At 37.8% G+C, this 26255-nt stretch overlaps 2 protein-coding genes across 2 annotated transcripts; both read left to right on the top strand.

Moving 5' to 3' along the window:
- Nucleotides 1-1801: 1801 nt before the first annotated feature.
- On the top strand, nucleotides 1802-9668 carry LOC310952205 (mitochondrial carnitine/acylcarnitine carrier protein-like). The gene is made up of 9 exons (XM_083920737.1): nucleotides 1802-1918; nucleotides 4291-4383; nucleotides 5717-5844; nucleotides 7440-7530; nucleotides 7628-7745; nucleotides 8264-8336; nucleotides 8425-8534; nucleotides 8777-8898; nucleotides 9386-9668. The coding sequence occupies exons 1-9, from the start codon at nucleotides 1817-1819 to the stop codon at nucleotides 9446-9448; spliced, it is 900 nt and encodes a 299-aa protein (XP_083776863.1). The 5' UTR covers nucleotides 1802-1816; the 3' UTR covers nucleotides 9449-9668.
- A 2767-nt stretch (nucleotides 9669-12435) lies between these two features.
- On the top strand, nucleotides 12436-21272 carry tafazzin (tafazzin, phospholipid-lysophospholipid transacylase). The gene is made up of 10 exons (XM_083920100.1): nucleotides 12436-12547; nucleotides 14427-14555; nucleotides 14802-14847; nucleotides 14955-15040; nucleotides 16738-16818; nucleotides 17280-17321; nucleotides 17428-17490; nucleotides 18857-18909; nucleotides 18991-19068; nucleotides 20073-21272. Exons 1-10 carry the CDS (start codon nucleotides 12439-12441, stop codon nucleotides 20172-20174), a joined length of 789 nt encoding a protein of 262 aa, XP_083776226.1. The 5' UTR covers nucleotides 12436-12438; the 3' UTR covers nucleotides 20175-21272.
- Nucleotides 21273-26255: the final 4983 nt, after the last annotated feature.

The following is a 26255-nucleotide window of genomic DNA, read 5'->3' as shown; positions in this document are numbered from 1 at the left end:
TATACACTGTGGTTTTTGCTACTTTTACTTCTTCCACCAGCTGAGTAAAAGTATAAAGTCGAATACAATTTAAATACTCAAAATTGAAATACAAGTATCTTAAATGTATGCAATATTTGACTTCACTGCTAGAGGTCTCAGTTATTCGAGTTGTCCGTCACTGTCTGCAGGAGTAAGCATGAGTTATAGTAATAATAAAATAATATAATGATAACACTTTTCACTTTCTGCTGCATTTCTCTGGATTCATTTGTGTTTGCATATTTTAACCAGCAGCACATGAAAGGTTAAGGTCTTTGCTTTATAAAAACACATGTTGGGATGCACACAAACGTTTTAAAGTCATAAAGTCAGATTACACATTTGTACCAACCAGCTCCATCACACAGTAGGTCCAATGTTAACAATGCTATATGAAATAAAAGTAATAAACTAACAATATAAAAATAGCTTTTAATCCATCAAAATGCCCCAATAAATAAATACATGATCATGCAATAAAAGTCACTAAAGACAGTTTCTGTATTTATTTTATTCTATCTATAACCTTTATTTAAACTCGGGAATATACTGAGGAGCAGCCTCATTTGTAATATAGCCCATAAAAAACACAAGACATTTGAGGAGAAGACAAAACAAAAAACGTTTGAAAAATACACGAGCAAATCCAAAATATCAGACAAGTAAAAGTGACACAAAATAATGAAAACAGATAATCTAGTTAAAAACAGGAGCAGCTGGAAGTAAAATAAGATGCAGGTATGGATTTAAACTGTCCTAATGATAAAAGTGTGGTTACGGTTCAGGTGGTTCTGCAGGGTTCAGGCTGCAGGTGTACAGGAAGATGTTCCTAATTTAAATGCAACATTTAAAAATATAGTTAATTGTATGTATTTATTCTATTTCTTTCATAAGGTTATTTTATTTAACTTGCATTGTTTTGATATGATTTGTTTCTGTATCAGGTCGGCATTGTCTTACTTTGATATATATATTTTTATTTTTTATTTGTGTTAGTGTTGAAGTGAATCCCTTGTTATAATGAGTTTATGTAAAAGGGGACAGTGCAATTTCCTAAAACACATGATTACATATGGTTAAAAAAAGCCAGAATCAGCCAGAAGGCTCGTTTTCATCTGTAGTCCCCTGAACATGATGTGAAAAAGACAATAAAAATTACAATTTAACAAAGAAGAGAAGAAAAAAAGCACACAATACATGTACAATATAATGTGCAAACACTTACTTGACATTCGCTGTTGAAATGCATCTAAGGAAAACTCAATAAAATTCATTTTGAAAGAAAGAATTGTATGATTCTAAGTTTGTATGGATCAAAATTACTTAGATTTAGTTTTCTAAAAAAAAAAAAAAAAAGTATATACCGCTAGAGGTCACTGTTAATCGGGTCTAAAGTCACTTTGATGAAAAAGAAATGAAATAAAATAAAATAAAATAAAATAAAATAAAATAAGATAAAATAAAATGAAATAAAATAAAATAAAATAAAATAAAATAAAATAAAATAAAATAAAATAAAATAAAATAAAGTCACATTGTCTGCAGGAGTAAACGTGTGCCTTAGAGCGACACTAACATACAAGTGTAGTAACTGTGTGAATGTAGATATGTATTGAAGTTGTACTTGTTTGCAGTAAAAGTAGATCTCACTCAGATCTGAGGGCAAAGTCCAACTGTACGTGGCAACACACACGCACACACACACGCGCGCACACGCACACACACGGACAGTCGGGGCGGTGTGGAGCGGACCGTTGGCCGGCTGTGCGTGTGTTCTGGTCATGCCGGGGAGAGGATGGGGGACGAGGCAAGAGTTTCTCCGCTCAAGAACTTCTTGTCCGGGGGGGTCGCTGGAGCCTGCCTGCTGCTGGCCGGACACCCGCTGGACACCATCAAGGTGACTGACACGCTTTCTACGGACTGGATCTGTCCTTTAACTAACACTGTTTATTCAGAGGACATCACTAAACATGCGTCTGTATAATCCGCGTTTGTTTCGGGTCACTCTTGTGCATTTTATGGCGCAGTTGGTTTGGTTTTCAAAGACATTCACGGCGCGTAAAGTGCGTAGAGTCAGTGATCCGTCGAGGGGATTATTGATAAATCAGCTTAGAAAGTCGCCGAGGCTGAGAGGCAGCTCCAAGAAAGATAGTTGAGTTTGTGGAAGTGATGTTAGTAGTCGATACTTCCCTCCGGATAGCACTAATAACATGATTTCTGCACATGTTGTGGAGGTTAGGAGGGATTTGGATAAAAAGGATTAAATGGCAAAACAAAAATTCAGTCTTATTTTGATTGATTGATTTATTATTTGCTTACATTTTTTCTTAGTGAACCTTGGGACAATTTCCGTAGGGGACACCGGGGGCAGCTGTAACACTTGTTAGACAGATATACTGTTGCCCATGAAGTTGGAATAAAGTATTTTTCCCCTCTTCTCATGAAATGATTATGACAATGTGATTTATTCTTGATACATAAAGCGTCTTTCTTCTCAAAACTTTATTGATCAACCTCTTCCAAACATATCACAGTGAAAATGAAACCATGTGACAACAGTGTAGATCTTTATTATCATTGCATGTTATACAACAAAACTCTGTCAGAGCAATCCAGATTGCAGAATTAAAAAGAAAGAAAGAAATAGGATATCAAATTTATACGCACGCACATGTTCTAAAAATGAGAAAAGGGCAATGAAACACTCATTGCAGTTCATAGTTGCACATATTTTTGTTTTAATGTCAAAAAACCTCTTTGAGCTATTTGGATACAATTTTTCTGTAGGTGATTTGCATCTGTGTTCTCATTGTTAAAGGTCCTATGTGTAATGTCTAACATGTATTTGATTGCTTTGTAGTTTGCAGCTTAAAAACTGAGCCTTTCCTCTTAGACTTCCTCTGTTGCCTTTAACAGTCTGCAAGCTCACTTCTATCTAAAGGACTCAGGGCGGATTTTCCAGGAAACTCCAGAGGATGTGATGTGTTGCTCCCTCTCCTACAGCCAACAGTGATGCTAAATGGAGTCGGCTAATGTGAACAAATTATCCACCAGAGTCTACACATGCGGTTCTTCTGTTCTACATTCTGCAGCGGCGGCCCAGAAACAGACCTAAGGTCGGCCGCCGTCCTGGAACGGCAGCAAACGGGCAGCAGGACTCTGGGTGGTCCGGGATCAGACCCCCGGTGCGTGGGTTCAGGCCGGCTGAGGGTCTGAGGGCTTCCGGCCGCTGCAGAGTGTGTGTAGTGGAGGCACAGCGTGTGTGGACTGTGTTATGCTGCTACAACAAAAACCCTATCGCCCGGTGCTGATAAAGAATCCTAAAGGAAACACACTGACATGTGGAATATATTTTGCTGTTAGCTGCTAATGCTAGCCTGCTGCTAATGCTGGAGATTTGCTAACTCACTGAAAATTTTGTCTTGAGTGGATAACAATACGAGTTTGCTAATTACTTTATCAGCTAATGTTAGGAAGCAACCAACTACAGATCAGTGCAGCGTAGCTTCATTACAGCTAGCTTACTTGCGACTGTTAGCTCACTGAAAGCTAAGCTGGCTGTGTCTCGGCTGCATGAATCTGGGGTTGGTTGCTTTGTGGCGTTGGCTGATAGTGTTATTGTAAATATGATAATGATTCATTTAACAGCATTATACCAACATGATGCCGGCCAATCACGTTCCATCTCGCTGTTTTGGTCGATACTCGCCTGGAGCAAGCTGAAGTGTGCGAGCATCAGGATGCTGCCTGCACTTCACTTAATGGCCACCGGTGTTTCGCTTTTTGAAGCTTTTATGTGTCTTTGAAAAGGTGTTTGCTAACAAGTGGCTAAATGAGAGGACAAACGTCATAATGCCAAACACGCAAAGTCAGTAGGAAGCTAGTTCAAATAGCCTACCCCACTTTCTGCCATTATCCAAAATCCGTTGGGAAAAATCTCATTGTCTTTTTGTTGGAGGAAACACAGTGATGCTAACATCAGGGTAAGCCTGCAAAACTATGACCTCCCTGCAACTCTGTGACCTTTTGTGAAGCTAATGAGTGTGTGTCTTATCGGACGCTCACTAGCTAACTGGTACTGTTATCAGTGACCCCGAGCAGCAGACGTTGATGGGTGTTTCCATTATCTCATGTCTCAACAATCCTCCCCTTCAACACACATGACCAGAGAGCTGTGTGTGTGTGTGCGTGTGTGTGTGTGTGTGTGTGTGTGTCTGTGTGTGTGAGTGTGAGTGTGTGTGACCTTTCTAATTAAATTATGTGCTGCAGGTGAGGCTACAGACGCAGCCCAAAGTCTCCTGTACTCAGTATGTGCTCTACACAGGGACGTATGACTGCTTCCGCAAAACTGTATCCAAAGAGGTGAACACACGCACACACACACACACACACACGCGCACACACACACACACACACGCACGCACACGCACACACACACACACACACACACACACACACACACACACACACACACACACACACACACACACACACACACACACACACTCGTAGCACTTTGAGACTAAATTTCCGGAGCAAAGAAGGAAATCAGGAGCACGTTCAATCTGAAAGCGTTGTGCAACAGACTATGAGGTATGTTTTCTCCCAAACGGGGAGTGTTGGAAGCAGTATTCAGATATTTCACTTAAAGTAAAAGTAACAATTCTGCCTTGTGAAAAACACTCTGTTACAAGTAAAAGTTCAAGCAGTCAAAGTCACACTCAAAATCGAAATATACAGAAAGTGAAAGTACTTGGCCCAATATGACTGAATTCTAAATAGTGATGCATTTATGTCTTTGTCACTGTAATGTTGCAGCAGGTGAAGGTGGGGCTTCATATAATGCTGCTTAGTTTAATCTATAATATAAGTGTATGCAGTGGAATAAAAAGTATAATTTGCCTCTGAGATGTAGAAGGGTAGGAGCATAAAATACCATCAAATATAAATACACAGGTAAAGCTAGCACTTTAGTAAATGTACTTTCCACCACAGCTGCCCTTTGGTTCAGTATCCTCCCAGTGCAGACACAAAATGGGCGTTCCTGGGTGGTGGGGGTTCTCCTTTACACCACCTTATTCTTCTTCGTCGCTTTTCTTGCTGAATTTCAACTTTCACCGTCCACCCCCATTCTTCTTTACACAGCTGTCAACATCTGGGTTAATATAGCATTTGCTAGTTAGATTTCTCAAACAGAAGTTTCAAAATAAGATCGAGTAATAAGTAGGGACTCTTCTCATGCTGCTGCAGAGGTTTGCTGTTATTTTGAGCAGTATTAGTGGTTAAAAAAAGACGTTTTGGATGTGTTCAGTGCACAGCCCAGAGATAATCAGTGTTAGCCCTTTGGGGCTGTTGGCAACTCTCCCTGCATTCTCTTTACACTGTTGATCAACCAAAAAAACTGTCTTCGTGGCTTAGTTGATGTATTTTCATGCTGAAAAAGACCATGGGGTCCATTTTCACCAGATTTCCACTTTAATGTAATATGAGGTTCTCTGTTTGTTTTTAAAGCCGGTCCGGCCTGTGCGTCTGTATCAGAAAGAAGAAAGTATTGCCGTTTATTGTGTGTGTGTGTGTGTGTGTGTGTGTGTGTGTGTGTGTGTGTGTGTGTGTGTGTGTGTGTGTGTGTGTGTGTGTGTGTGTGTGTGTGTGTGTGTGTGTGTGTGTGTGTGTATGTGTGTGTGTGTGTGTCTAGGGTGTCCTCGGCCTCTATAAAGGTATGGGGGCTCCCCTGGCGGGCGTGGCTCCTATGATGGCCATCAGTTTCTTTGGGTTCGGCCTGGGTAAACAGCTCCAACAGACAGACCCTGGCAAACCTCTAACGTGAGTACACACACACACACACACACACTCACACACACACACACACACACACACACACACACACACACACACACACACACACACACACACACACACACACACACACACACACACACGCACACACACACACACACACACACACACACTCACACACACACACACACAGAGTTGTTTATGCATCAGAGTATTTCTGTTACAGTGTGTTTGTAATACCTGGAATAGGAGCTCTAGATATATATTTATCCCTCCCTTCTGTTGTCATTCGCCTGTGTGGAGCAACAAACCCCTCCCTCCCCTCTTTCCTCGGGTTTCCACCTGCTCCTGTTGTCAGCTCCTTTTACCTCCACCCGCCTGCTTCTCCGTCTATAAATGTAAACACGTGCTGGGGCCCTGATTTCTAGTGCCTCCTCCCCTTCACTGACACACGCTGCCTGCACATATGATCTCTGTTCAGTGTAACTGCAGAGGAAGTTCCTTCAGCTGTTCGCTCTTTACACGTGGGTTTGATTTTTAGTGTCGCAACAGATGAACTAATCACAAACAGCACAAAACAACAGAATGTAAAATACATAATGAACAAACGCTCTTTTCTGGTTATAGGGGGTTAAGGGCCAAAACTAATTATATGAATACATCACTAATTATATAACTACTATTATATATTAAGTGCTTAAATAAATGAATAAATAAAAATATGTAATTTAATGCTCGATAAATACAGTATATAATTATACGATAAAATGCTTAAATAAAACAACCATAATGTAATGCTTCATTGTCACAATAACTAAATCACAGATCAAATGTGACATTAAATATATACATTTATTTGTGTATTTTAAATTTTTTTATTTACACACACACACACACACACACACACACACACACACACACACACACACACACACACACACACACACACACACACACACACACACACACACACACATTAACTTATATATACATACATTTATTTATTTTTAATTTTCATTTATTCACACATTTATTTATCTTTTTATAATTTTATTTATGTATTTTAATTTATTTATATATAAAAAGGACGGACAAGAAATGAAATAAATAAATAAATAAATTACATTGTAAATAGATAAATAAATGAATGTATGAATAAATAAACAAATACATTAATTTATTAATATATGAATGAATAAATAAATATATCGATGTGTAAATATTTAAATTAATATATAAATACACAAATATATTTAACATTCAATTATTTCATGTCTCATTTAATTTGTTGAAAATTGTATTTATTTATTCATGGTACCAATCAAGCATTCAATTACAAATACATATTCATTTATTTAAGCATTTTATTATATAATTATATCTTTGTTAAGCATTCAATTATATAATATATTTTATTTAATCATTTGTTTGACCATTTAAATACATAATTAGTTTATTATAGTGTATTCATGTATTCTTTCGTCCGTTAAAACCCTCCATACAGCCCCTGATACAGATCACCTCGTCAGGCTTTCATTCTTACTTAAAGGAGCTCAAATCCATCTTGTTATGGAGGTAATAATGTGTGTAATGTGAAAGTGATTGGTTTCTGTTGTGTTCAGGCACACTCAGATATTCCTGTCTGGCTGTTTGGCAGGAGTCTTCACCACAGTGATCGTGGCCCCAGGAGAGAGGATCAAATGTTTACTGCAGGTAAGATGTCAAACTCTCTAAATACCGTTTTACTGAAAATAACTGTAAATAAGAGTGCGGGTGTGTGTGTGTGTGTGTGTGTTTGTGTGTTCTCCAGGTGCAGGCCAGCGGAGGCCAGTCCAGGTACGCGGGTCCACTTGACTGTGCAGTCCGGCTCTATAAGGAGCAGGGGATCCGCAGTGTCTACAAAGGGACGGTGCTGACTCTCATCAGAGGTAAAGTCCGCTTCTCTGAGTCCTCACATCTTTAAGTAAAAGTACTAATACACACAGAGTAGAAAAACAATGTTTCAATTTAAAGGCATGCATCAAAATATACTTGAAGTCCCCATTTTGCATCTATTTAGTCATTTACATCTATTTTTATACACTTGCATCTCTTTGTGGTCATTTAGCATCTACTTTTAGTCGTTTTGTGTCTCTTTGTAGTCGTCTGGGTCATTTTGTGTCTGTTTGTGATCATTTTGCATCTATTTTTAGTCATTTTGCATCTTTTTGTGGTCATTTTGCATCTATTTTTTTGGTCATTTTGTGTGTCTTTGTTGTCGTCTGGGTCTTTTTGTGTCTGTTTGTGATCATTTCCATCTCTGCATGACTGTTGTGTGGGTCAGGTGGGTGTTAGTGTGGTTGATATCTGTCAGCACTGTGAGCATAACTGTGTTTCTGTGTGACTGATGAATCCAAAGGGCAGCATGGTTTTACAGCCCCACGTGATCTTCTGTCTCTCTCTTTAGACGTGCCTTCTAACGGTCTGTACTTCCTGACGTACGAATACCTCAAAAACATCCTGACACCCGAGGGCCAAAGGTGAGTCAACATGGTAACAGTGAAGAGGCTGATAAAGTGCAGGTGAACCTCACCGCTGATGTTAATGCCTGTGTCTTTTTGGTGTTAGTGTTTCTCAGCTCAGCACTCCCAAGATCCTCCTGGCCGGTGGAGTCGCAGGGATATTAAATTGGACCATCGCTCTTCCTCCCGATGTCCTCAAGTCCAACTTCCAGACAGGTTAGAGACAAAGTCAAGCCAGTGGTTTGTGTCCTTTTGTGCCTCTTTGTGATCATTTTGTGTCTCTTTGTTAACGTCTTTTGTCTCTGTGATCATTGTGTGTCTCTGTGTCTCTTTGTGTCTGTTTGTGATCATTTTCTGTGTGTATGTGTGTGTGTGTGTGTGTGTGTGTGTGTGTGTGTGTGTGTGTGTGTGTGTGTGTGTGTGTGTGTGTGTGTGTGTGTGTGTGTGTGTGTGTGCAGCTGCAGATGGGAAGTACAGAGGTTTGGTCGACGTCCTGAGAACTCTGCTCCGAGAAGAAGGACCTAAAGCTCTCTATAAGGGATTCAACGCTGTCTTTCTAAGAGCCTTCCCTGCCAACGCGGTAAATCTTTACTCTTATGAGACTTTTTATTAGAGGTGAGAGAGACACCTTTTCAGATGGAGGGGACAAGCATTTGGTTTTAGGGAGAACTAAATATATGATCCCCATCCTCAGCTCTGTCAGGTCTCATAATGTTTTAGGTTCAAAGAATTTGTTGCCACAGATTTGATGTGAAATTTAACTTTTTTTTTACCACTGGAGATTTGATAAAAATGGTCAGAAATTCTCTTTGTTGTCTCTTCGTTGTCTTCTTTGTATCAATTTGTTCACCATTGTTTTAACTCACTATGTGATAGATAGGAACTTAACACACAAATACATGAACATTTGAAGGATTATATCTTTAATGTTGACAGAGGTAAAAAATAGTTGCCCCCCCCCTAAAATTGCCACTGACTCTTTTATTTCAACCTATTTTCTTCCTGATAAACACCATCTGCCTTTATTTACTTGATGAAACACCTGGTGTCTTTCTTCCTTTTTTCAGGCCTGTTTTTTGGGGTTTGAGGTGGCATTAAAGGGACTGAACGTGCTCGCGCCCGGCTGGTGAAATGAAAAAACGAAGTCCCAGTCTGGACCAGAAGCTCTGTTCCTCTGAAGAGGTTCAGGGTGTTGAAATGAGATGAATTATTGTATTTTTACATGTTGGATTGTCATCCTTTGTAATCAAGACTTTAAACCCACTTTTTGTGAGTAATGGTACAAACATAAACGCACACTTATGAATGTATGACAGCGTAATTATGATGAATATATTGTTTTTAGCGGGGTGTTCTGAGCCTTTTTTATCACTTTTTTCAAAGTGTTTACTAACTAATTTGTGATGTTTGTTAAATGTCATATAATACATTAGTACTATTCAGGTTTAAACATGTTTTTAATGTGGGAGCTCTGCCAAAGGTCAGTATTAATGATGCTGTGTACAGGCCCAGGGGAGTTTCATAAGCTTTGTGATTAAAGTGATTTTGTCATAGAAATAGTGTGAGGGTCCACGGTTTACTGCAACATGTCCTCATAAGCAAACACAGGACCGTGACCATTTCATTTAAGCTAACGTAGCATCTACATGGTAACACAATGTTTGGAGGCATCGAAGTTAGGCATCGAAAACTAATGGCTAACAAAGGTGGTCAGGAAATGAGTCTTTTGAGAGTTTTTGTGAGTTTTAAACACATTGTTAACGTTGTGAAATGGAGTTCCGTTAGGCTTTGGAAAAAGATCACGGATTGGCTGAAAAATGTGTCATGTATGTAACAACAAAAGTCAGCGTTGACTTTTGTTTGAACCAAAGAGCTTTTGTTTGGTGAATTATAATCATTTTCATTTATTTTCACATATATTTGGTCATGTAATTATCACCCTACTTCATCATTTATATATAATTGCTGTATAATACAACAAACAGACCAAGCACATTAATGTAAGAATAGTGGTGGAAAGTAACTAAGTATATTAACTCAATATTAAGCTACACAGCAGTAAATAAAGTTAATAAAATGTACTCCACCTTTATCAGATGCTGCATTAAAGTGATATTTACATTCATTTATCAATCATTACAATCTAATCATATAATATTCTGAAACAAGTCATTCTGCATAAAGAGTATTTTTACTTTTTGAACTTTAAGTACATTTTGATGCTGATACATTTTGAATGCAAGACCGAGTGTTTCTACAGTGTGGTATTTCTTCTTTACTGAAGTAAAAGCTCTCAGTAGTTCGTCCACCACTGCGTAAGGGACAGCAACAGTTTAAAGAAAACACGTTCACACAGCTGCTGCCAGAAGGAACTTCATTTGATTCAAATGTTAAAGATTGTTCCATTTGAGTTGAGCACAATAATTAAAAGACACTTTCACAATCTCACAATTAACTTCAATATTTTCAAGGAACAAATCATCTTGGGACAGTGCAGAGTGAAAATGATTGTTCCTTATAAAATGTGCATGTCTGTAATCTTAAATCACCATATATATATATATATATATATATATATATATATGGTGATTTAAAATTAGTTCATCATTATTAAATTCATTATAGCAAAAAAGTTCAATTTTGCACCGAACATACCCACTAAAACATCTGCATTTAAACATCTAATTCTTCTTTTTAACTGTCTATATATATAATACAGTTAAATGAACTGAAAAAAATAAAATATATATATATATTAAATAAAACACTGAGTATGTCCGGTGTAAAATTCATATTTTTTTTACCATATTTAATTCAATAATGATTAAAATCATTTGAGTCCCCAGTTAACCACACTTTACTCCAGTATCACTCCATAAAGAACCCTTAAAACATGAACAGCAGGTCAAACAAAGCTTCAGTTTAGAGCTTAGACTGTAGTAGTCTATGGTTTAGAGGTGTTTCACCTTTGGCCTACTTCACAGCATACATTACCCATAAGTCCATGCGACTTGTGAACTACATTAAACATGATTGGACGGCACACAGTTAATAAATGAACCCGTCACCTGCGTGAATAAAGTGAAAACTGAACGTTGGTCACTGCAAGCAGCAAGTCATTATTACTTTTTGCCATTATTACGTTAAAACGTGCTTATCTCCAAAAAAACAACAATACCCACAATTCTGTGCGCGACTTGTACTTCCGGGGTCGGTGACCACCAGCCTGTCAGCAGCAGAAAGGTAATGGGTAAATGTTTGATCTTATGATGTTTACTGTATGTCCCAAGTTATTAATTACTTTAACTGTAAAAGATAAAGTCTCATGTAGCTACACATGAGGTTATCTGTGTATATAAGAAGGAAAAGAGCCATGTTTTAGCGGTTACAACATCACAAAAGAGTTCATGAACAGGCTAACTGTAGCAGCTAACTGCTGTGCATACATGTCTGCTGCAGCACAGCTACCTCTAATGTGTTTGACCTTAACTCACAGTACTGGACTCATGTACAGAGGACTAAACATGACCCCAGTCTCAATAAATAAATGCATAAATTCATGTACAAATGAATGTATAAATAAAAGAATAAATAAATGACTTTAGCTCACAGTCAAGTACTAGACTCATGTATGGAGGACTAAACATGACTTAAGTCTCAATAAGACTTAGACTTAGTCTCAATAAATTAATAGATGTATGCATAAACAAATAAATGTGTGTTTTAATAAATAATGCAGAAATAATACATACTTAAATGAATAAATACATGCTTTAAATAATGAATGAATAAATAAATGTATGAATAACAGAATAAATAAGAGAATAAATAAATGTATAAATAAAAGCATAAATAAAAGAATAAATAAATGACCGTAGCGCTCAGTCCTACCCCGTCAGGTACATTTATTTAAGCACTGGACTACTGCTTAATACTTCTACATTTTTTATTTATTTCAATACTGTGGGCTGTATTATGTTCATTATCGTGTGCTTTTTGATTCTCTTGTTATCTTTATATTGTTATTGTTTTTGTAATTGTTACTGTCTATAATTTATGTATGTATGTTTGGGTGGTTCCAGGTTAACGTGTGTGGATGTAGTGTCTGTGGAGTGCCGTGATGCCCCTGGAGGTCAGATGGCCGTTCCCACAATGCCCTGCTTTGGCGTGGAGGGTCTCCAGCTCACTGATCATGGGGATGGTGGGCTCCTATTCCTACTTCTGGACCAGTAAGTTAGAATATATTTATATAGATTTATACACACCAGGTGGTGGGATGTAACTAAGTACATTTGCTCAAGTACCAGGTCCTTTTTACTTTACTATTTCCATGTTCTGTTACTTGATACTTCAACTCAACTACATCACAGAGGACAATCTTTTTTTTTTAAGATTATTTTTTTGCAATTTTTCAAGCCTTTTTATTAGATGTGAGAGAGAGAGGAGGAGACATGCTGCACAGGTCGGAGTCGAACCCGCTCCTCTGCTGCCGCCCCGGAGGAAAATCTTGTACTCCACTTCATTTTTTTGACAGCTTCAGTTACTGCTTAGATGAAAATAGTAGTTTTTCTGACACTTTTCAGACCAATAATCCTAGTATTTTGAGACCAACAGTTGTAGTATTTTGAGACTAAAAGTCTAAGTATTTGAGTCCAAGAGTCGTAGTATTTTGAGACCAACAGTTGTAGTATTTTGAGACTAAAAGTCTAAGTATTTGGAGACCAACCGTTGTAGTATTTGGAGACCAACAATCGTAGTATTTTGAGACCAACAGTTGTACTATTTAGAGACCAACAATCGTAGTATTTTGAGACCAACAGTTGTAGTATTTGGAGACCAATAATCGTAGTATGTTGAGACCAACAGTCGTAGTATTTTGAGACCAACAGTCGTAGTATTTTGAGACCAACAGTCGTAGTATTTTGAGACCAACAGTCGTAGTATTTTGAGACCAACAGTCGTAGTATTTTGAGACCAACAGTCGTAGTATTTTGAGACCAACAGTCATAGTATTTTGAGACCAACAGTCGTAGTATTTTGAGACCAACAGTCGTAGTATTTTGAGACCAACAGTCGTAGTATTTTGAGACCAACAGTCGTAGTATTTTGAGACCAACAGTCGTAGTATTTTGAGACCAACAGTCGTAGTATTTTGAGACCAAAAGTCGTAGTATTTTGAGACCAACAGTCGTAGTATTTTGAGACCAACAGTCGTAGTATTTTGAGACCAACAGTCGTAGTATTTTGAGACCAACAGTCGTAGTATTTTGAGACCAAAAGTCATAGTATTTTGAGACTAAAAGTCTAAGTATTTGAGTCTAAGAGTCGTAGTATTTTGAGACCAACAGTTGTAGTATTTTGAGACCAACAGTTGTAGTATTTTGAGACCAACAGTCGTACTATTTTGAGACTAAAAGTCGTAGTATTTTGAGACTAAAAGTCTAAGTATTTTGAGACTAAAAGTCGTAGTATTTTGAGACCAACAGTCGTAGTATTTTGAGACCAACTGTCGTAGTATTTTGAGACCAACAGTCGTAGTATGTTGAGACCAACAGTCGTAGTATGTTGAGACCAACAGTCGTAGTATTTTGAGACCAACAGTCGTAGTATGTTGAGACCAACAGTCGTAGTATGTTGAGACCAACAGTCGTAGTATTTTGAGACCAACAGTCGTAGTATTTTGAGACCAACAGTCGTAGTATTTTGAGACCAACAGTCGTAGTATTTTGAGACCAACAGTCGTAGTATTTTGAGACCAACAGTCGTAGTATTTTGAGACCAACAGTCGTAGTATTTTGAGACCAGCAGTCGTAGTATTTTGAGACTAAAAGTCTAAGTATTTGAGACTAAGAGTCGTAGTATTTTGAGACCAACAGTCGTAGTATTTTGAGACCAACAGTTGTAGTATTTTGAGACCAACAGTCGTAGTATTTTGAGACCAACAGTCGTAGTATTTTGAGACCAACAGTCGTAGTATTTTGAGACTAAAAGTCATAGTATTTTGAGACTAAAAGTCGTAGTATTTTGAGACTAAAAGTCGTAATATTTTGATACATGTATGTCAGACAATTCTTCCAATGCTGTCACAAGTTTTCTCTCCATCTTCAGAGTACATGAACTGCTTGAAGGTCCATAACCAAGAGGTTTTGTTGGACCTGATTGACCAGAGACCCTCTGGCACGCCCCTCATCACTCTGTCCAATCACCAGTCTTGTATGGATGACCCACATATCTGGGGTAAGAAACCAGGCCTGTATTACAGAAATGTCTTATCTTAACAGTTTGGTAACCATAGTAACTAGGGATAGGTCCTGAAACAACAGTTACTGATGAGTATTTAGGTTCCTCAATGAGAGATGAGTTGCTTTTGTGATAAACTGGTCTGTTTTTAAGTTTCTGTAACATGTGAATCATACATCTGAGCTCACACACTTCTACACATTAACATCAGAAAACAGAGAAATAATCGTGTGTTTACGACAGGTGTGCTAAAGCTCAGACACGTGTGGAACTACAAAAATATGCGGTGGTGAGTTTTTTTTTTTTTATCCTTTCCAAACCTCGTTCACTCACATCAGAGTGATTTTTGTTGTTGTTTTTTTATTTTCCACCTTATTCTTTAACTGTAAACTGCAGGACTCCAGCAGCATCTGACATCTGTTTCACCAAAGAGCTGTACTCAAAATTCTTCAGCCGAGGGAAGTGTGTTCCCGTCTGCAGAGGTGAGTGTCCCTCAGCTTTATCAACCACAACTAAGGATGGGAACTGATAAGATTTGACTCCTACTGATGCCATCATTGATTTTATGTTCGAATCGATTAATTCCGGATAAATGTTCAGTTTCGGGGTGAAAAAGTCGGCCCTCCCCTGTTTTCACCATCAACGCAACTGTTTTATTATCTGAGCTTGAACACAGTGGAGATGAAATGAGAGAACATTTGTACAGCTTTCTTCTTTATATAGGTTTTTTTTAGTAGAACTCATCCCGTCTGTGTGGAGCTGATTGGTTATTATATCATCACATTTAGGACCGTTTCCTTTCTCTCACCGCTGTGACCCCTTCTTGATGTGTGAGTTTGGCGATGAACTGTCAGAAAAACATTTCGACACTGATAAAAGGAAGTCATCATAATTGTGCTCTGCTATAGAACATATTTTTTTATATAATTTAAAACTCACTTATCGTACTGGATTTTAATGTGTGTTTGTGAATGATTTTAAATGACACCATGCAGAGTAGTACTCCAGATGTCATTGTATTTGGCAACGACAATAAAGGCATTTACGCATACGCTGACGTGTCTTGAAGGTATATACACGCAGATGTTGCATCCTGTCTTAAAAGTATATACACGCTGATGTCGTATCCCGTATTAAAGGTATATACATGCTGATGTGCAGCCGGTCTTAAAGGTATATACAAGGTGATGTTGATGACAGTATCTACAATATTACCAAAAATACACCATACGTTCAGAAAAAGGGGCTGGACGAGACGGTCTCTGCGTGTCAGATACGGAGGCTTGCATTATTAAAAAAAATAGTTTTTTTAAAAACTGTCTTGATGGCTTATTTGATGTATGCAAGTGCCAAAAAACAACATGGGATTATTTTTGCGTCTGAATTACACTTTAAGAATCATTTAATCGCGGACCTTGAAATGTCGAGTGCTGCTAATAACGAGTTAAACAAAGATAACATTTGTATAACCCAGAGTATGATATTTTGATACAGAAATGTATTTGTACTATCGACACACCAGCTTTAGTTATACCAACTATGTTCCTGAATTCCTGATGGCCGTCAGGTCCCGACACTGTGACTAGCTGCGGGAGCTCAGGGGTTGCGTGTTTGGTTTTACGGTGCCGACGGTGCTTACAAAAGTCAGTTACACACTCTCAAATTTTGGTCCATTTAGTTGCAGTCGGGAGCCCTGACGCTGATGTCGCACCTGGTCTAAATGGATGAACTCAAACTTCCCAGAAAAGTCTCTAAATTATCAGAGGGAATATCATTTGAAAATTGCAGTTTTGGTTTTATAATCAAAATCTTCCAGTAGGGCGCCATGATGTATACCGTCAAAACAATATAAAAATGTCTATCATGTATTTTTCCAAATTGTTTCTATTACAATGTCTAAAAACCAGCGTCCAAACTGCATTAGATCAATATTCACGTCTTTTGGACGAAGCTTTATTCAGATTTTTGCACGTTCATTTTGTTGTGTGGAGTATACAGGGATAGTCTTTACCATGTGGTTATTTCATATAGACTATTTATTTATTAGATTACCAGAATATCTCCTGATATACATCCTTCGAGATATGAAATGATGATGTATAACTTGCTGTCTCTAACCACAACGTTATCTTACAGTCTGTTGAATGAACCACTTGGAATCATGGTGTGTTTTCTGCAGGCGACGGTGTTTACCAGAAAGGCATGGATTTTATTTTGGAAAGACTGAACGGAGGAGAATGGGTGCACATTTTTCCAGAAGGTATTTGAACCCTCCTCCTTACATTTCACCCGGTTTTTCCGTAGCTTTTTTATTTAGTTTCAGTAAATGGAGCAGCAGCTAACTGATTATTTTCACTGTCCACTTAATCTGTATATTATGTTCTGATTGATTAGTTGTTTGGTCTAAAAAATGTCCGAAAGTGGTAAAAAATGATGACATCCTCAAATGTCTTTTTTTTTTTGTCATTTTATAGGTAACATAAGATAATATTATATTGAAGTTGATATAAGAGATAATAATACAATTTGTAGGATAAATATTTTGCAATTAATTTAGATCTTGTTAGAAAGTAAAGATTGGTGATTAATATATCATAGATTATAAATATTATAAATGATTTACTATTATTAATTATTGAAAAGGGGTGGGATTAAATACATTTAAATTAAATTAATTTGTGTTTTTTGTTTAAATAATTTTTTGAATGTCTTTTCTTATAGGCAAAGTCAACATGACTGAAGAATTTATACGGTTAAAGTGGGGTGAGTACACTGACTGTTTCTGTACGCTGTCGTACTGAAACACGTGTTTGTTTGTGTCGACTCTGCATCATAATTCTGGTTAAGAGGAGTTCTGGTTTTGTTTCAGGCATCGGTCGGCTCATAGCTGAATGCTCCATTGATCCGATCGTCCTGCCGCTGTGGCACGTGGGTGAGTAACGGCAACATGTTCTGCTGTTTCATCACTTTTGATTTTAAAGATTACATCTGCTACACACAATTTAATTCAGCTCTTTTTACAGTGCAAAACCATAACAAAAGTTTTCTCAGGACACTTTACATACGGAGTAGGTCGAGACCACACTATGACTTATTTGTGATTTACAGAGACCCAACATTTCTCCCATGAGCGGCAACAACACTATCTTTAATAATATTTTTAGTTATAGTTATTATATACAGTATTAATCCAGCAATCTTGTGCACACAGTGACAACGAAAACCCTCCCTTTAACAGGCAGGAACAGAACCGACCCAGCTCAGACAGAGAAGAAGAAAAGCTCAACATGCAATAGTAAATATATAGATTAACAAAGACAATGCTGAGGTATTTTTTTGATTTATTTGACCCTATTTGACTTATTTGGCATAACAAAAAAAATCAATGCCTCAAAAGTTATCAAAATAGACATAAATGGACAGTTGGTCATTTAAGAGTGCTTGAATTTATATATTTTGCACAAGAATAGAAATTGAAGTTTTGTTTTATTTTTTGTTCTGCTGTCTGCATAAGTGTCTCCCGCAGTTGTCTTGGTAGGTCCTTGAATTTAAGGCGAGTCCACCTTGAAAGGTTCTTGAATTTGATGTTTGAGAAGTTGTGGGAACCCTGTAGAGCACAGAGACATGATAAAAAATGAGGGACAGATGGGGATTGACATGCATTGAAGTTGCGTACATCAACAAACACAATGTTGAGGTATTTTTTAGATATATTTGACCAATTAAATCCTAGAACATTTGCGAATTGGTGGTTTGGTGGAATGCTGTCAAAGATCCCCTCTGTGAAAACCTTAACTGCTCTAACCTTAGACGTTGTTAAATTTCACTTCCAACTGTTGTGAATCGGTGGGTCTTTTTCCAAACTTTCCCCTAGTGGGGTTCTTCTGGGCTTTTTTCCTTACTCAGGACATATTGAGGATACAAAATCAGTTGAGTTTGCTTCTGTTGCAGTTTGTTCAAAGTTGACCCCTATTTTGGCTTAAAATGACTGGACTATTGCGTGAGAGTGAAGAGTGAACCGTGAAAGATAATCAGGAACACATTTTTCCAATTGTTTCGACAGTACATGAATGCAGCACAAACACCCTGATGAAAATGACTTTGTGTATCTGCCCGTGATTCGGATCTGCTCTAAAATTGAGTGAATTCTTCCTCAGCTCATGATAAATCCTTCCACAAAGTTTCATGAACATCAGGACTGTAGTTTCTTTCTGTAATCCTGCAAGAAGCAACAACACAGATCAGAAACCAGAGAGAGAAACACTCATTACTTCTTATATGTTCTACTTTTGTCTCAGGTTTGAGTGACGTTCTGCCAAACGATAAGCCCTACTTTCCTCGGGCTGGCAAGGTAGGAAGACTCAACATCTACTAGTTTATCATTGTTTTTATTTTCCTGTGAGTGTCGTCGTAACAGTCGATTTTCTTCCAGAGAATCACAGTCCTGGTGGGGAAACCATTCAGTGTGAAAGACCTCGTTGAATCCCTCCGAGCTGAAAACAAGAGCCAGGTGAGGACAGACTTTATTACACATGTACACATCCGACAGGAGACTTTGGTCACATGTCATTTCATGAAGAGGTCTCACTCTGATTCAAAATCTGACGCAGGGTCTATTTGAAAAACTTTATGTGGGCCCTGAAGCACTATGTGAGGAATTTAAGTGTAAGTCAGGTGAAAATGCATCCAGCATGAAAATCCATCAGATATCCATGGAGACAGTTATTTTGGTTAATCAACAGTGTATAGAGAATGCAGGGAGAAATGCTAACAGCCCCAAAGGGCTAACACTGATTAGCTCGGGGCAGTGTGCTGAACGCATTCAAACGTCTTTTTTAACCACTAATACTGCTAAAAATAACAGCAAACCTCTGCAGCAGCATGAGAAGAGTCCTTACACAGAAAACAAAGCACCAACAACGTAGTGAGAGACCCAGAGTTTATTGAAGAGTGTTTTACAAGTGCACAAGGCAGTCAGGGCTAATGCTAACTGTTTAACTGTCCAATGGGGTTCACATTGGAGACATGAACTTTACCAGAACATGAGCTGGAGACATGAACTTTACCAGAACATGAGCTGGAGACATGAACTTTACCACAACATGAACTGGAAACATGAACTTTACCAGAACATGAGCTGGAGACATGAACTTTACCACAACATGAGCTGGAGACATGAACTTTAACAGTACTGTTGGTGCTTTGTTTTCTGTGTAGGGACTCTTGTCATGCTGCTGCAGAGGTTTGCTGTTATTTTGAGCAGGATTAGTGGTTAAAAAAAGCTGTTTTGGATGCCCCGAGCTAATCACTGTTAGCCCTTTGGTGCTGTTAACGTCTGTCGGGGCATTCTTAATACAGCGTTGATTAACAGAAAATACTGTATCCATGGTTTATTTGTTGTGTTTTCATACAGAAAAGAACATGGGGTCCATTTTCACCGGACTTAGACTTTAATAACCGTGTTCCTGCACTTGGAACAGAACAACACCTTTGTTCTTTAAATGTTCCTTTCAGTTGGAGATGAGGAAGACCTTGACTGACTTCATCCAAGGGGAGTTTCGGAGTCTGAAAGCCCAGGCCGAGAGCCTCCACGGGCAGATACAGACCAGATCCTGAGTCCGGGTCGCCTGCTCACACTCCTCACAGCCAACAAGACTGATGACCTTTTACCCTGAACTGAGGGTAATACCTTTAATACTGGAAGTCCACACACTCAGAGGGGCTTCCTTCTTTTTACTGGAGCGCAAACACACCTCCACACCGGGACGTCCTCGAGTCATCACCAGCTCCTGAACATTTTGGGCAACATTTAAAGGTCATTTCCATAAATGCTGACACAACAGAAACCTCTTTTGTAAATGTTTAAATCATGTTTTTATTTAAGATAGCAGATGCATCTTCAGACAGTCAGCTAAGAAACAAGATGAGCAGTTTATGAAATAGTTTGATGGATGGTTGAGTTACTCGCTGTGTGACTTTTGACTGTATTTCCAGTTCGATTTTGAGCCAGACTTTTGTCTCTGCACCTACAACTACTAAAACATGTCTTTACATGACTTGTTATCAGGTCAATGCTGCTAAATACCTTCTCTAACTAATCCATGTCACTCTACGTGGACAGCAACTACCGGTTACAACCTAATACCGGGTTACAAATCACAAAATTATACGCAGTAACATGAGCTAATAAAAAGTTTATCATCAACCCAACATTTATGTTCATATGCCATGTTTCCGCATAAAATGACGCCAACTCGTAAAGTCGTGTATCAGATTTTTTACGAGTTGTTTTCGAACTTCAGTTGAAGTTTCCCAGTCAGGAACAAATTTTTCCGATTATTCTGACTGAACACAAATGCAGCTTAAATATGCCCGTGTTGGATGATTCCACGCCTCATGATATACGGTGAGTGCCAACGCAAGAAGGAAGTAGTGTGTCCCGAATGTGGCAAGGTGCAAAAGTAAAAGGGTGTGGAGGTGAGACACTGATCTGCAATTGTTTGCATTTTTTATTTAACCGTAACCGTGATCTTTGCCAAACCTTAGTTATAATCCTCCTGTGGTTAACAGTGCTATTTACAAACAAACTGTGTTCTTTTAATAAAGAAATCAGTCGATAATCAGCCTTTTTCCATCGTTCTGATTTCATGACGCACAAGTAGACGCATTTTTTCAAACGATCGTTGTCCGTGTTAACCGTTGTTTCCTTTTGCTGCTTCACAATAAAAGCCTTATATTTGACCAGTCGAATGCTTTTAATGTGAAGTACTAACATAATCCCGCTGTGATACAGCAGTTAGGAGAGCGAACAGTGAAGCGTGAGGCTGATGTCAATGACCTTGAAACTACAAACGTATCGCTGAATTACAAGCTGTCGGACTCTGTAGCTTAACAATGAAGTTGATTGCAGTTTGTTTTTTTAAAAATGCAGAAGAAATGCTGATCAGACATAGAATAAAAACATGTCATAAAGATGTTAGAGATTAAAATTTAAACCAAGTGTTTTGGTTGCCTAATCCTAACCACACCTTAACTGTAGTTTATTTATGATTTTACAGAAAAAGAAATTCAGAATCGTCCAATATTGACGTCTGACGTTGGGGTTGCATCAACCTGCTGTTTAAATACAAAATATTAGTATGCAGTGTTCTCTCACTGATTTTTTGTTTTGTTTTTGTTTGTTGAAGGGATAGTTCAGATGTTTTAAAGTGTGTTTGTATGAGGTACTGATCATAGGAGCTGCTTGACAACCGCTGCCTTGAAAGGTTAGATAGATTGTGTTATTGTGTAACTTTGGTGTCTTAAAAACTAACAAACTAGAATGGATCTAAACACATTGACATGAACTGTCCCTTTTTTAAAGCATTCTTCCCTTTCTGGCATGTCTCACAGCACTTAGTAAAAATGTGACCATGATCAATTCAACAAAATGAGGCAGAGTCAAAGTCTGACAAGATGGCGACTCCCGTAGGCGAGGACGATTGGATCAGGTTGAGAGAACGGACCGCGACGGAGACGTTACGTCCATTTTTTATACAGTCTATGCTCTTGACGCATCAGTTCTTTGCTGTTCCTCGCTCTCTATGTCCCTCTGTCCCTCTGTCGCTCTGTCCCACTGTCGCTCTGACGGTCTGCAGAGAGGTGCCACTCAAGCAGTGACAGGAAACAGGAAGGGACGCTGTGACAATGACAGGCAGGAAGCTCGGCCAATCATTTTATTAGGACCGAATAAAATGATTGGTCAGACTTTCATCAGAAATATATGAGAATTGAATATTGATGAGTTTCAACACCTGGTGGATTTATTTTATATATTTAAGTGTGCCATACTCTTATTAGGAGCATTTTAAGATTACTAAAGAAAAGTGTAAACATGCCAGAGGGGGACGAACTGCTTTAATCAGCAGCGTACTGCAGTTTAAAGCTGTCATCAGGGATCGTAAATGATTGTTAGGACGTTATAACGGTTAATGTACCATCATGTTTTGTTTTTTTATTACGTCCATGCAGCTTTAACACTAACATCACCATGTGCCCTGCCCGCTCTTGTTCCTCAATAAGTGAAGTTTGCAAACCATTTCTCTCCGTAGATAATTTATTTTTCAGATGAAGTGTTAATTAGATAGTTTGAACCTCTGAATGACATTCTGTTAACTATGTATATAACTTATTTTATCACAGAAATCAATGGCTCTTATAAGGGAGAAGGAAAGGTGAGTGATCTGTGGTTATTTTATAAATGTATCGCCTTATGGTGAGTGCCACTCTTTTCCTACTGTATGTGAACGCCAAACATTCAGCTTTTCTACACTTTAATCGTGTATTGTAAAACGTAAGAAGTCACTGTGTCATGTAATATATAAAAATGTAGTTTAGTAGATCAGTTTAACAGTGAAGCACTACATCATATTTCCTAAAATCACATGATTTGCATGTTAATCTTGATCTGAAGAGTCAAAATAAACAATATTCCTCTTTGAAATGAGTGAAGTAGAAGTATAAAATAACAAAATGAAAATACTCACGAAAAGTACAAGTATTCAACCCTGCATTCAATTTAATTTAAAGTATAAAAGTATCAGCACCAAAATCTACAGTATTATTTTACTGGATTATTGAATGTATTTTAAATCATTGATGCATTAATGTGTGTACATCATGTTGCAGCTGGTGCAGGTGTTAACATGATAATACATCATAATGTAGTAATGTATTTTGTCTTTTGTAATAATCTCAGAAACAGAAATACTTTTATTTAATTGGGGAAACTGGGGTTTGTTACTTTTGCGCACGTTCTATATATATTGATAAACTCCCTCGAAAACAAGTTGGTACAACTCAAGGGGTTTATCCCAACAAATGAATACATTTCAATATATATAGATAAAACACCATAGGAAATAAAACTCAACATGAATATATTCAATTAACAAGATATACTGTATAGAAGATGTTGCAACCCAATTTACAAGCATCACAAATTGAAATATTACGTATAACATGTTCTCAGTAAGCAGGAAGACATTTGCAATTGTTTGACCCTACCCCTTCATTCGCTAGTCATCATAATTCATATATAAACACTTATCCCTATTTAATATACAACCAGTATTATTTATATATTTATTTGTTTATTTCGGGCATGTCAGATCAATCATCATCACACATTATCTTAGTTTAAATCATACAGTTAACATGTAAATGGTAAATGGACTTGTACTTCTATAGCACCTTCCACTCAGGGCGCTTCCCCACGACTTGTCCCATTCACACTGATGGCAGTGGACATCTACATACCATCTAATCTAACCATTCATACCACATTTACACACCCATGTGCAGCACGGGGAGCAATTCGGGGTTCAGTGGCTTGCCCAAAGACACTTCGACATGCGGACAGGGGGAGCTAAGGATTGAACAGCTGATCCCTCGAATGGAGAACGACACACACAGCCACCGCTGTCCGATGTCCGAAAGGGAAAACGGGTGAAGCAAAAGCTTATCTTATCCCGCCCCTGTTACCCACAGAATACATTATCTTCCTCATGCTATTTTTCTTATGACATTTGAAACAACATGTTTCAACAGCAAATAGTAATCTGAGCTGCAGTCCAGCTCTAGACAGACAAACAGACACAGTGTCCGTATTAGTCCGTCATGAGTGAGCAACAGCCTGGTCTTTTATCTGCACATTGTTGTTGCACGTTATAGAGAGAAGTAAAAAAAAAGACAAAAAACATCCTGCTTACTCATAAGTTGACATTTGCCTCGTACTGTGCTTTTCAGAATCACCTATTGCTTTGGTACAAGTGGTTTTTGTTTTTTCTCCAAACCCGTCTCAACACAGCACCTGCTGACCCTAACCTTTGACCTTTATCAACCTTCATCCTGGTCATTCTGCAACGATTCATTCTTTTTGAAGACTTTTATGACTTCATTATCTAGATCATTCCACTGTCTGACCCCGTTACTGACACAGTAAAGGATTTGAATGTAGTTTGTACCTTTCTCTGCCTGAAAACCATGTTCCCTTTCAGATTGGGTCCCTCCTTTCTGTCTGGAATAGTACTTGCAGGTTGTGAGGGAGGCTTTTGTTGGCAGCCTTATACATCAACTGTACTGAGCGATAGTGGATTCAATCATATAATATGAGTATTTTTGATTTGATAAATAATTCATTTGGTGTTATGTAGAGTTATCAAAGCTCGTTTTTAGAATATTAGCAGGGGATGTGTGTTGCCTTTATAAGTGTTTCCCCACACCTCTTTACAGTATTGTAGGTGTGGAGAGACTAGTGCTCAGTACAACAGATGAAGTCATTTCTGATTTAGTAGTTTTTGTGCCTTCCAGAGTACGGACACACTCCTTACCAGCTTACTTTTTAATGTCTTATGTATGGCTTCCAACTTGATCACTCCCAGCACTTTGTTCTCACCAACCCTTTCAATATTCACTCCATTACATAACTTGAATGTTAATACTCTTGTTGCAGCATTTTTCCCATACAGCATGTATATAGTTCTCTCTAGATTTAGTGATACTTTATTTATAATAAAACACACATGAAGCTTGGTCATTTCATTATTCACTGTTTCCACTGATTGTTTCAAATCATTCCCAGAACAAAAAATATTAGTATCATCTGCGAATAATAATCATTTCAGAATATTGGATACTTTGCATATGTCATTTATATATAGTATAAACCGCTTTGGACCCAGAACTGACCCCTGTGGGATCCCACAAACTATGTCCAAGCAAGTTGATGTGTTGTCACCCATTTTAACAAATTAAGATCTCTTGTGTAGGTAGCTCTTGACCCATTCCAGTACTATACCAGTAATGATATAAATAATTGTCCCTATTTTATACACAACCCAGTATGTTATAAATATAAACACTTATCCCTATTTTATATACAACCCAATATGATATAAATATAAACACTTATGATATGAATATAAACACTTATCCCTATTTTATATACAACCCAATATGATATAAATATAAACACTTATCCCTATTTTATATACAACCCAATATGATACAAATATAAACACTTATCCCTATTTTATATACAACCCAATATGATATAAATATAAACACTTATCCCTATTTTATATACAACCCAATATGATATAAATATAAACACTTATCCCTATTTTATATACAATGCAATATGATATAAATATACATTTTTTTCCCCCCTATTTACCAATATGCTATAAATAAATATGAATAAAAACAAAGAAGAAAGCGTACCTTGTTCTTACGGAAAATTCCTCCAAATTGTACTTTAAATTGAGGAAATACTAGTATAATAGTACTGGGTTACTTTTGCTCAACTTTTATTTTATGCTTTAAACTACTGCCTCCTGCTACATGTATTGCAAAATGTGATGCTGCAGAGTGAAAGGTGACCAGATGGTAACCCTGGCTTTGAGAAAGTCTCGCGAGATGTGCCTGATGAGACATTACCATCGAATTGTCAAGGTAAAATGTTTATGGTTAGGCGTTAAACTCGAATGGTTAATGTTAGATGTTTAACTTTAGGCATTAAAATCTCACGGTTAATGTTAGTCTAGGTGGTCGGGAAGTGAGTCTCGCGAGAGTGTACGCAAACCTAGAGTTACCATATGACCTGGACACGACCGCTTCTTCGTCACGTGACGTCACCTGCTGTCAGAGGTTCCAAAG

Source organism: Echiichthys vipera (genome assembly GCF_963691815.1).
Source record: "Echiichthys vipera genome assembly, chromosome: 9".
Taxonomy (NCBI): Eukaryota; Metazoa; Chordata; class Actinopteri; order Perciformes; family Trachinidae; genus Echiichthys; species Echiichthys vipera.
The sequence above is the reverse complement of the archived record's forward strand: the minus strand, read 5'-3'. Positions and strand labels throughout refer to the sequence as shown.

Excerpts from the sequence above, each read along its gene's own strand:
- LOC310952205 (XM_083920737.1), top strand. The coding sequence starts at position 1,817 with ATGGGGGACGAGGCAAGAGTTTCTCCGCTCAAGAACTTCTTGTCCGGG. Across the intron at positions 5,845-7,439 it reads GACCCTGGCAAACCTCTAAC|GCACACTCAGATATTCCTGT; the intron begins GTGAGTACACAC and ends TGTTGTGTTCAG. Across the intron at positions 7,531-7,627 it reads GGATCAAATGTTTACTGCAG|GTGCAGGCCAGCGGAGGCCA; the intron begins GTAAGATGTCAA and ends TGTGTTCTCCAG.
- tafazzin (XM_083920100.1), top strand. The coding sequence starts at position 12,439 with ATGCCCCTGGAGGTCAGATGGCCGTTCCCACAATGCCCTGCTTTGGCG. Across the intron at positions 12,548-14,426 it reads CTATTCCTACTTCTGGACCA|AGTACATGAACTGCTTGAAG; the intron begins GTAAGTTAGAAT and ends CTCCATCTTCAG. Across the intron at positions 17,322-17,427 it reads ATTTATACGGTTAAAGTGGG|GCATCGGTCGGCTCATAGCT; the intron begins GTGAGTACACTG and ends GTTTTGTTTCAG.